Here is a 12,620-nt window from a genome sequence, read left to right as displayed (position 1 = left end):
AATGACATGCGCACCAACTTTATAAAAATTAAACTTTCTTTTGACTGTTTTTGTTTTTTTAAAAAAAAAAAACTTCAATATTTTATATAAACTTTTTTCTTTTTCATTTTTTTTTTCTTTAGTTTTTGTTTTTTTAAAGATAATTCTCTACAAATTTCTTTATTGTTATATATATTTTTTTTATTTATTCGTCCTGTAATATTTGCTTGTTTTTTTTAGCTGGCTGTTTTCTGTGTTCTTCCAAGGGGGGGGGTCGGTCAATCGTTAATGAATATTGGGGCTCTGTTTATTTCGTGTTTTTTCTTTGTTACAGACTTTTGCTTTTTTTTTTAATTTTTTTTTTTTTTTTTTTTTTTTTTTTTTTTAACTTTCTTTTAATAATAGCTTACATCCTGGCTTTGTAAAACAGATTCATTAAACATCAGTTCCTGTGAACATAACCATAAAAAAAAAAAAAAGGTTTTAATCATTTGTGAAAAAAGAATAATAAATTTTTTACATATAGAGAGGTGGGCGGGCACCTTTGAACAGTTTTTTAATTTCTTGCCAAATATTTAAAAAAGTAAAGTAAAGTAATTGCCTATTTTCAACTACCATGTACTAAATGTCGTGGACGGAGGCGACTAGCAATAGTTATTTATTTAACAAGTGTGGAAAGTAGTACTTTTCCACACACGAGGCAGGATTTGCGAGTGCAAATTGCCGAGTGTGAGGAAAATACTTCACACTCGAGTTAAATATTATATTTTTTCTGCAACCATTAGGGTTATTAACTAAAAAAAAAAAAAAAAAACTAAACAGGAATCACTAGAATCCATTTTAAATTTCTATAAGGTAACACTATAACCTTTTTAACTGTTATAATTAAAAATAATTATTTATAAAAATATTATTTTTATTTCTATATTCCTTTCAATTTGTATTTTATTTTTTTAATATTCGTTTTTTAATTATTTAGTTACGTTAGATAAGCTTATTAAAGTTTTACAGAAAATATTTAATAACAAAACGTCTTATATCAAGGAAGCACAATAAAGTTTTTTCACTCACTAGTGAGGAAAGTGACACTAATGGGAATTTTTCCCCACTAGTGAGGTAAATTTGGGCATTACACAGCTGATTTTAATTGAGTAATGAGAACATTCCTACATGGTTGCAGAAAAACGTACTTTACTATTTCTCATTTAACCATTAAATAAAATTCAAGGCCTAAGATTGGCAATCGAACCCATTACCACAATGCATATCAACATCTTAACCTGCTCGGCTAACCGTGACGCCTAATATTTAAAAAATGTATAATTGGTAATTTTCTCCATATGCGGTGGTGGTAGACCTGTTGTATAATTGACACGAGTTTTCCTTCGTTTTCATTGATTTTGTAAAAGTCCAGAATTGAGGAATGTTATATTTTGTAAGTTTGGATGTAAAATTTTTGTTACTGTACAGAACATTAATCGGCCCAGTTCTCACGTACGCATCCCAAACATGGACCCTTCCCCCAAAAGCAAGTGAGCGCAACCTTCTTGTCTTCGAAAGGAAAATTCTTAGAAGAATCCTTGGACCCGTGAGGGAGGAGGGCAGATGGAGAATAACAAAGAACCAGGAGGTATATGAGCTGTTTGGGGAAGCGGACGTTGGGCGAATAATAAAACTTAGTCGGCTTAGCTGGGCATTCGGGAGAGACAGACCCCATCCCAAAAATATTGAATGGAGAGATGGGCCAGAACAGGAAGGTTGGTAGACCCAAATTAAGTTGGCAAGATGGAGTAGCCAACGATGCAAGAAGCCTACTGGGGGTTTCTAATTGGAGAGCGGCAGCACAAAACCGTCACGAATATCATAAATTAATAGAGGAGGCCAGAACCCACTAAGGGTTGTTGAGCCACGGAGATAGATAGATAGAGATATTTTGTAAGTTTGGAAGTAAAATTTTTGTTGCATCTTTGGAAGTGTATTGGTGAAGATTGTAGTGGACATGGTTGTTAGTATTGTTAGTCCATATTAACATTTGGAATTCGTATTTTTGAAATCTAGTCTTTACAAAATAAATAAGTCCATTTGCAATTGTTGGATATTCTATTTTCTTTTATGGAAGGAGAGGAGACACATTACCGACTGAGCTGCAAGTTTGTCACTTTTTTTTTTGTTTAATCGCGGAGAAGGGGAAAAATGGTTCGAACCCTAAGAAGCTCAACAAACCGAATACCTAAACCCATCACTTCGGGTACAACATCCCCGAACTGAGTCATTTTTGAACCAGATTTCTGTGGTTTCAAAAGAGAAAGTAATTGTAGTAGTCGAGAGAAATAACTGATAGAAGGTAGATTCAGAGTAAAGTAATATCATTTCTTTCTATTTTATATTGTGTTCAAAGGTACCCCCACTAGTGGGGCAGATATTACCATTTGACACAAAAATTTTAAATTAAAAAAATATAGATATGTGTGTAAAGTACCAACTGTTTATTGATATAGATCTGTGTTCAGAATACTTAAAAGTTGTAGAAAACAAAATAAAAAGGTTCAATAATATGATTCTGTGCGCGCTCTGTAACAGAAAATGTAAATTCTGTACAAATGTGGCCACCCATCTCTCCCCTATTACGTATATTCTCGTATTATCACTTGTGAGAACATTCATACGACAAAGTAATTTTCACAGGTTTAATAAATATTCTGCGGATTTAACACAAAATTATCGTACAGGGTCCTAAGTCCAGTTTTGCTGTTTTTTTTTCTACTAAAGGGAGGCTCTCAATGTACAAACAAATACAAATACAGCAAAACCGACTTAACTTACGAATTGCATGAACATACGAGCATGCTACAGCATGAATGTAACCTAAACTTGAAATGTCCTTTTCAAGATTTTACTTATTTACGTACTATTTATTGAGTAATTAGAATCACATGTTTATAATATATTTATTTAAGCATCGAGCATTCTCCAAAACAAATGAACTAGGTAATTTAATTTTTTGATTTCCAAAAAGTGATTCTTGTCCAGATCATCCCCCCCCCCCCACCGATAATCAGGAAATCTCAGAACATGTAAATTAAAACATTAGTATAAAATAAAATAATAATACATGCTCCTACTTGCAATAACAGTATTATTATTCTATAATCATTCACTTCATCAACCTACAGACACTAAAATTCAATATTTAATTAAGGAGCACCACTAACTGGCCAGCCTTACCTTGTTCTGCCTTTGTTGTGTCAACGGTATATTTCTAATCATCTTCTGTACCTGATTCTGAAGTTTCTGAAACATTAATAGAAACAATATTTAGCACGAATCCTGAAGAATTAACTGAACAAATATCCATGTTACGAAATAAGTCTAACAGAATTTCAACCAAATATACGAAACCGTCTTTGTCAAAAAAAAGTAAAAACGACGGTCACATGTGATATATTTCCAGCCATTTAAAGCAGATTCTGGAATCCCCATGAGATTATAACACATAATACACACCTATTTTTACATTTACTAGTGAATTCACGATTACAGCTTGTTGAAAAGTTGACTAACTTTTCTCTAGCAGAATTAGCCTTAAGAAATCGTTAAGAAGGAGAAAAAAGTGTATAACCAGGATTCTTTCATCAATTATTTCAAGTTCTAGCAAAAAAGACAAAAAAAAAGTTACTCTCGCGAATCTTGGTGATTGGTGCCAAAGCTAAGAGGCACGACAAGTAACGGAACTCTCTTTAAATATTTCTTATTGTTTTAAAGCGAAAACGTAATAAAGGAAATAACGCTAAAAAAAATAATAGAAAACTAAATATCTATAATCATTTTAAAAAAAAACAAAATTTACCTTCTTCAGCGTTTTGTAACCATTCGACGAACAGTTTCATCTGTTCAAGGAATAACATCTTGCCTTTGACGGAATGACCATCACGATACCACTTCAAGATTACTTCTTCAGAAATAACCTCTTCTGTGAACAGAAAAACAAAATCTGGTTGAAAGCCCCATAACTTTCTTCTATTTAACCATTAACTCAGGGAAGGGGGATTAGCTATGCGGTTAGCGTACTGGATTCCCACGCGGAGGTCCCGGGTTCGAATCCAGCAGCTGACCCTTAGATTTTCTCTTCCTAGGTAGGAGCTTTTTACAGCTCACTGTCCGGTGATGGACAGTGTTGTCTGTAACGAGAGAACACTGTCCCAGAGGGCCGGCAGTGCACTGAAAAAAGCTCCGGGCGCTAATAACCTTAGATGTTGACGCGCCTTAAATCATAAAAAAAAAAACCTTCAAATTTCTTCAAACTGGACTAATAATCATAAAAATTAACATATAAATATATAAGTAAATACTTTTAATGTTACAAATCAAAGTTGTAGACGTAAGAGGAAGGAATAAGAGCACCAAGTTTAAAAAAAGAAATGGTTCGAACCGTTTTTGGGAAACAAAAAAAGATATTGGTACACCCACTGCAGGTAAAGTGGTACCTTCGGTCGTGAGATTTCATTAGTTGTTATTGTGTCCGTTTCCGTGAAAAACTACATAATGATGTTTTTGAGCTCCTGCATAGTCACATACAAAAAAAACCTTTTATGGCGAACTTACGCGTCTCAAGGGACGGAAATACCTGTAAAAACTTTAAAAATACCCCCCCCCCTCCTAGACTTGCCCAGTGTTACCTAATCTAATTGGCGATCAGAGGCGATAATGTTGCTACCCAAAGAAACCTGTAAATAGCTAATATTTACCTGTTGCTGGAATATTTCTACATTTTTTCTAAGCCTATAAAATCAGTTTTTAATGGTACAAACCAAAATATATACTCACTTTTGTAGAAAAGTAGAATGATTTTTTGGAAGATCTTCATAAAATTCATATTTTCATAACAATATTCTTGTATTTTGAGCAGTAAAGCCATTTCCGCTCGGCTGGTATCAGTGAAAGCGGCAAACAGTGCGACGTATTTTTGTATATGTTTGAGAGCTTGTTCGGCGACTAACTCTTCTTTCTTGTTCCATTCAGCCTGCGACATCACCGTCGCCCAGATCTAATGATCCAAAAATGATCAATAATTAATTCAATAATAATAATAATTAAAAAATGGCAAAACAAAATTGTTATACCATTGGACATTAAATTATCTTAGAAGCATACAATCAACAGAATACAATCCATTAAATCTAAGCACCATGGTTAAATAACTTAGGAAAGATGTGAAAGTTTCGGTCAATACTCCTTAGAGGATATACTTGGGAGGGGATGACTGTAACGACTGGATGCTGCCCAAAATTAAAGCTTGGTAACTAAAAATAGAGAAATTATTGTCAATTTGGCTAACAAAAGTGCTAAAATCTCTTTTTCACCCTCATTCTACATGGTGTGGGTGTAATTTTCTGATGAATGACTAACAATAATGTTTTTATGTAGCAGTTTATGGCTGGACAGACATCATTATTTCGATTAGGCGGGTCTGAGGAGAGTTCTCTGGAATTTTCACAAAAATTACAGTTTGAGACCCCCCTGAGACCCTCCCCAAAAAAAGCCTTTCTAAAATGGACATGAATGCATGGATGTGATCACTGTAACTTAAAAAAAAGAGTAAGAGTAAGTAATGCAGAAATAAAGTACGCTATTACAAGTAATACAACTAAAGCACACATTATTTCTAAGATTGCTGTACGAAGTAGGCTTAAGAAGAGTAGCCCTCTACTTCAGAGAACTCAAGGCCCCAGTATAAATAACAATACAGACCCCCCACTGCCACTTAAACATCCATTCATACGGCCTGTTGAGTAATCTGATGTATTCAAATAGACAATTCAGCCCAAACCAAGAAGTCTTGGGACCCTGAAGGATGGACTGACGGCTAAGGGGTTATAGCGTCGAGATTGGAGTACCAATCCACCAATCGGAGTATCTAACCCAAGACAGGCTAATACAGGTTTGGGAGAAGATGTGCCCCTCCTCTTCTGAGAGAGGATGAATGTTGAAGTCCGCTCAAGCTGCGAACTGCTGTTAAAAGACTGTGATAATGCCGTAAAATAAACCGTTGTCTTTTTTTTTCAAGTTAAAATTTAAATTACGGTTAAAATTGAAAGTTCAAGTTCCATTATTTTAAGAGTTATTTGTGTATAAGAGCCGAGAATGTACACTTCCAAGGATTAATTCATTAATTCTGATATTTAACTGTTTAATAAGAAGAAAAACATTACCAGTGTAATTACATCTTGTTCAGAAATAAGATGTTTAGCAGCGGCTTCCTTTATATCATTTATCATATCCTTCACAGGTGCTCCATCCGCCAACTTCTCTTCCAGTTCCTTCTGTAAATCACGCTTAGCTTCCTGGCTTGCCTAATAAAAAAAAGAAAATTATTTAAATTTCACTATCTTAACAATAATATTCTAACAGATTATCTATTTCTTTGTTTTTAGCTTATTCTAATTTCTGTATATGAAATAAATAATGATTTGCTTTGAACACTTAAAATGATTTTTTTTTCTTATAATTCAACATTTGCTTATGAATTTTTGAAACATTTACTTCTTACTAACATTGTATAACAGAAAAATCGTACACCACACTGAAATGACACGTTATAGGGAAGCATACTCCCTCTTATTCTATAAAAATGCCCTAAAAGTTTTAAAAGTTATTTTAACTAAATATAGAAGGAATGTTTTCATAAAAAATCAAATGAATCAAGTTTTATTTTTTACTTCTACTTCAATTTTATAACCTCTCATTATAAAAATATATAATACATACCTAAATCATCCTTAAATACACAATATATTTTGGAAAAACCAATAATCAGAGCAAACATCTTTGAAAAATGAAAGTCATTTAAAAATAAACTAACCTGAGCAAGATGCAGCTTCACTATTTCTGATAAGCCCTTTTCTTCAAACATAGCACGTAAATGTTCATCTGTTCTTTTGTTGGTCGGAAAGAAGTCCATTAGTCTAAACAAAACAAAGATTTTTTTTTTTTTTCAAATAAACATAAAAGTGGTTATTTTTGACCATGTGTCTAACCGCAATGGCCTAGTTTCAGAATTTGTTAATATTTATTTTTAAACATTTTTTTTCAGATTTTAAATTAGTCTTTGGGTAAGATCTGTAAATTGTAAATGGTATAAAATAACACTTCAAAGATATTCATTAATTTCCAGCAGAAAATGTTTAGATTAGACAAGGAAAACGTGATCTAGAGATTTATCACGTTAGTTATCGCTGATTCTGGTTAAAAAAACTGTCTTGTCTTAGACTGTCCTAAAAGTTACAATGAGTTTATCGCTCACAAGATGTAATGATAAAAAACAAAATTAACAATTTGCCCAAATAATGTACCCGAGACTTCGGAAGAGATGGTGATAATAATAATAAAAATAAGTATCTCAAAAAATCTTATGTTATAAGCCAGTGTGTGTTTTCTGCGTCTTTCCTTTACTGCAAATTATAAATAAATTCTTTAATAAAGAAATAACTAACTTTCCTTCAAGGCCTCCTCTCCTGAGACCGGAAGTGAGACTTGTCAAGCCTCTTTCCTGCTTCCATGTGATTAACACTTCTAGCAAAAATTCTAAGGCCAAATTATCTTTCACTAAATGTTCCTGTAATCAAGAAAAAAAGCAACGAAACCAATCAATAATAAATCTGATTCTTCACAATTCTTCAATTTCACTATTTTTAGAACTGTAATTACACTCTATATCTGGGATAAAATTTATTTCTGTTGGGTTAGATAGGATCTGGTTATTGATTACTCCAAGGAGTCTTGAGGCTCCTCCCTACAAGGCCAGGGAAGTAGCGCTTTCCCAAGAGGTTTCCCCAGGGATTTTTTTTTTTTTTTAATTTATATGCTCTCCGAACTTAAGCCTGGGAAAGGTAATACAAAACTTAGTTCTCTTGTTTATCAAACTTCAAAATCAAAACACAATTTAACGGAAATGTTTACAGTCTGGAGTAGGAATTGCCCAATTATGAGCTGGCTTTGGAGGTGTTCAACTTAAATTGTACTTGTCTACTTATTTTAGAGAATGACCACAATAAGCATACTAACATTAATAAGTACTTGCAGTACACTAGGTGGGACGGACCCATTGGATATCCAAAGGGCAGTCATGCGAGCGAGCTTAGTACGCTCCATTTCGGTGAAACCTTTAAGGAAGACAAGGACTTTCCTCATCTCATCCTCAAACATTTTCTCCAGATACTTATATCTCCGCATCAGTTTCGTAAAAACCTGCAATTTGACAAATAGTAATTAATGTTATAATTTTAACTCGCCATAACTCTGTAGCATATATTTTCCTCTTTCCCCTTCATTGATCTTGAGCCTAGCCAACATACATCACATACAGAGTCTACCCATAATAGTTCTTCCTTCACAATTAATATTCTCCTACCACATAATACTTCTACGCAAAGTATTTATTCGGTGATTATACGTATTTGTTTCATACATTACTCAAGTAATCTAAAGAATCTGAAGTAATGCATTTTTTTCAGGGAAAAATCTGTAGCTAGTGGAGAATGTAAATAAGAAGTAGGTAAGATCACAGGAGGCTAATTCGCAACAGACAATCTAAAGTAGAGAATAGTTTCAGCAGAAGGTTTTGTATTAAGAAGTACCAGGGATTTGAAAGATATCATGTCAAGCAAGGAATCAGTAGTAGTGCTTTGTGCAGAGAGAGTGCGTACAGAGTTGTCCTAAGTTTATTGATGTTATTACTCCAGGCGAAGAAGGAATAGAATAACGTAGGCAACTTTGTAGATGAAAAGATTTTGATTTGCTTCGAGTCGCATGAGTAGAGAATAGTACTCCTTGCAGTCAGTTTAAGAAGGATGTTGGTTCAGTATAAATGCGGTGGGAAGGCACATGTTTCCATAAAAAGAGATGTGTCTGTGGCTTATGATAACTGTTAAAAGATTTGCAAGGGTAGATAGGTAGGTGTGAACATAAGTTTATTATGTAAAGTCCAGGACCAAAAACATTATCAAAACAGGATACGTGGGTACGTTAAGAGTTTAAATAAAACTCACATATACAAATAAATTATACCTGTTCATAATTGCGCAACGAAGTTATGTCACAAGGTGCCGAGAATATGCAGGAGGTTGTTTTACATTGTTTATCGCCATCTTGAGCAATTTGCCCCCCGGGAACTGAAAAAAAAACAACAATATAATTATACATTATTTACCTAAATTTTTATCTAATATACAAGCACCTAGACAAATATATGTTAATTAGATTCATCATAAAATACTAATTTGCCAGAAAGAAGTGACCAATTTACCAAGTAGTCCTCCAGCGATGAGTATATCGAACAGTGCCTCGCCATAACGTCTGTAATCTAATTTTGAACCAGCAGTATCTAAAAACTTGGATACCGCCTCTAAGTCAGGACCGGCCTTATCCAAGCCAACCAAAATGGAATCACGAAAACCAGAAGGGTCATATTTTTCTTTTTCATCTGCAAAATTTGTAAATATTATTTATTTTTATAATTTTTTTAGAGAAAATATAACCTCATAGAAGTATTAAAACATGAGAGCCCAAGTTGAAAAAAAAATATTTCGAAGGAATTCCTAAATGGATGGCCCAACTAGACGTCTTAAGGAGCTGCACCCACCAGTTTTTTTTAAAAGTGCATACATCTATGCCGAATTCTAGTTTATTCTACCTATTATGAAGAACTGTCACAAATATTAAGGCTAGATTTAAAACTAATTTAAACCTTCTCTAAAAACTTTATATAGAATTTGCTTAGCTATTAATTGCTATTTTATTTTCAAAATTAACGGCCACCCTAAATTTTCCTCTGTGGCATATAATGTACAACGTTATCAGTGATAGATTGGAAAAGTAATTTTTACATTAGGCAATAGTCTACCTGCAGTGGCTAGCTTCAACACCAACTAGTTCTTGTTTTTTGAGCTAATTACGTGAAACGATTAGTTTAATATAATTAGATGCCCGAAGGAAAATGTAAACAATGTATGATGCAGTTCAAAATATCCGACTTTTTGTTGTAAGTACTGTTTAATACATTTTATACAACCACTTCTTCCTAATTACACTTTCCAATCTATTATTAGGCATATAAAAGCAACTTTTTTTCTAACCTTCTTTGAACGCAATTTGCAAAGTTTCTTCCTTTTCTACAAATGCACTTTTAAATGTTTAATTACATAGATTCCAATCCGCTGAAAATGCGGTTGTTTGAATCACTTTGGTTCTAAACTTGTCTAAAACTAATTTACCTCAATTAGCAATATTTAAGAAAATTCAGTTGTGGAAAAAGTAAACTAAAAACAAGAAAAGTTTAAAGAATATTTTAAAATTGTTGACCATTTTCACCATAATTTCAATTAAAGAAATGTACTTAGCAGAAAGAATGTCTAAGTATTAACTATGCAGAGTTTGTTTTTAAGATACAGCTGAAACTCCAATAGTTAGCTAAACTATCGTCGCCCCAAGTCCCTTGGGTCAGGGGCTTTTGTGCTCTATCAGTGTTGTCATCCCCAGGATAGAAATACATAAATGGTTTTGAAGAGTGAATTTGCATGTGTGAACAAAATATCTAGTTTTAGAGCAGCTTAAAAAAGGATTAGGTTTGCTACCCTGTAGTGTGACATTCGCATAATCTGTAAAATGTTAGTAAGAATTAAATATATTTCTTAAATTAAAAACTTTTCAATTTTCAGTAAGAAAGATTCATGTTGACGCCAACACCCAAGAAGTGGCTACGTTCATTTCGAAACAAAAAGAATTTCAAAATAAAGTACAGAAAAAACATTTTTCTAATATTAGTTAACCTCATGTAATTTAATTAGTTTACCTTTATCGATAATTCAGATGTTAATTTCAAATCAAAACAAAAGTTTTAAGTAAAATCTTAAAGAACGTAGTGTGCACTTTTTTTATAAAACCAGGTAGTACATATAAATTATCATAAATATTCTTTAGCATTGAACGTATAACAAAAAGGAACATTTTTTAGTTACAAAAACGAAACTATCTCACACAAAATCTCTTTGAAGGAAATGGTTAGAATTAATACTTCATATTTTCTGAGAAAAATAATCTTGGAATTGAAACAAAATATTCTCCGACATGTTCTAAATGTGATAAAATATATATCATTTATAGTAAATATAGTAAATCATTAACACATATTCCCTTAAATAATTGAAAACTTATTGATAATGCCTTAAACATTACTATCCACGATCTAAGAATTAAACAGTGAATATTTACACAAATCAGAAATTAATAATATTGACAATGATATTAATATTACTGGGAAAAAAGTTCTACTGTGGTTACTGAAAATCTGATAAATCGTTGGATACAACTGATGAAAAAATAAACTAAATATTTCAAAAATAAATCTCTTTTAGATCGGTATAAATTAACATTTCAAAAAAGTATATGACCTACTTAGCGAAGAAGAAAAAAATTGGAATGGAACTACAAAATATATAAATTTAGTTAACATTCACGTTATTTTTCAAGGACTTATTCGTAAAACCATTTTTATTTTTCAAATATAAATATGGAAAACCTAAAATTTAGGTTGGTTACCTTTTATTTCACTGTCATTACTATATTCAAGAAATAAAGAATAAGGTACCTTCTTTTTAGAGGTTATGTGTTAAAAGAATGTGAAGCAAATGAATAGGAATCAGTTGAACATTTTAAATACTGGAATTTACTAATGTAGATGTCTAACTAATAAAAAATGTAATTAATGATTATTTAAAAACAGAATTATCATTCGTTAGATTGGTTTAAATAGAACTTAATTAGACCATGTTTGGACAAAAAAAAAAAACAATAATGCCCTCTGAAAATATTACCTCTTTTTCTGGTCTTGATGCGTTGACCTGAAAGCACTGGCTTTTCTGTTTTTTGACTCATACAATAACTGGCTAAAATAGACAAAATAAAAATTGCATTAATTATACGTAACCGCACGATTTTTTTAAAAATGACATTGCACATTTAAATTGATCAAAATATGGTTTAATTTACTTACAAGGGCACAATTCACCACTAAAATATTAATTTAATTTTTTTTAAAATTAACTCTGGTGAAAATTTGTAAATGGCAAAAACACTACAAATTAAAAGCCAAGGTGTTGCTTGTTCGTGAAAAAATAAAATAATCGTTTGCTAATGGTAAAAGCTTAATACTATATAAAATTTCACTTGAAAAACAAAAACGGATTTATCTGAATAAAAATAAACAAAAACTCGGAAAATTAAGAGAAAAAAAAGGACACGTAAGTAAATGGGTATTTATACTCACGGAAAAACCTCAAAACCTGCAGGACGAATTTTTCTGTTTGAGCTTGTGTTATGGAGGTTGTTGAAGGTGGGGATTAGCAACGTGTGACGGAAAATCCGGTTAAAGGGTCAATGTACTTGTTTAAGATTTAAAAAAGTAACCAAATTTCTTAGGAATATAAAATGAACGATAAAACTTCTCTAAAAAAATATGTGTTTCTATGAATGTTTAAACCTAATCTAAACAGACTATAAATTTACAAAAGCTGACTAGATAATTAAATGACTAAATTATTATAATTATTTTATTATTTTTATTTAATAAATAAATTATATGTTCTACT

General features: G+C 32.1%; 1 protein-coding gene across 2 annotated transcripts; it reads right to left on the bottom strand.

Annotated features, from left to right (window-relative positions):
* Positions 1–315: 315 nt before the first annotated feature.
* Positions 316–12,511, bottom strand: kra (basic leucine zipper and W2 domain-containing protein kra). 2 transcript variants are annotated; one of them, XM_074141494.1, is made up of 12 exons: positions 12,299–12,511; positions 11,847–11,918; positions 9,281–9,457; positions 9,043–9,146; positions 8,041–8,223; positions 7,470–7,591; positions 6,839–6,941; positions 6,189–6,329; positions 4,804–5,023; positions 3,827–3,949; positions 3,205–3,270; positions 316–428 (listed from the first exon to the last, which is right to left on the bottom strand). In XM_074141494.1, exons 2-11 carry the CDS (start codon positions 11,905–11,907, stop codon positions 3,239–3,241), a joined length of 1,266 nt encoding a protein of 421 aa, XP_073997595.1. In that variant the 5' UTR covers positions 11,908–11,918; positions 12,299–12,511; the 3' UTR covers positions 316–428; positions 3,205–3,238. The 2 variants fall into 2 exon arrangements, with proteins under 2 accessions (XP_073997595.1, XP_073997596.1); XM_074141495.1 differs by having other exon boundaries at positions 12,026–12,309.
* Between the last annotated feature and the right edge of the window lie 109 nt (positions 12,512–12,620).

The sequence above is a fragment of the Rhodnius prolixus genome, unplaced genomic scaffold (assembly GCF_049639745.1).
Source record: "Rhodnius prolixus isolate KJV_2025 unplaced genomic scaffold, Rpr scaffold_6, whole genome shotgun sequence".
NCBI lineage: Eukaryota > Metazoa > Arthropoda > Insecta > Hemiptera > Reduviidae > Rhodnius > Rhodnius prolixus.
The sequence above is the reverse complement of the archived record's forward strand: the minus strand, read 5'-3'. Positions and strand labels throughout refer to the sequence as shown.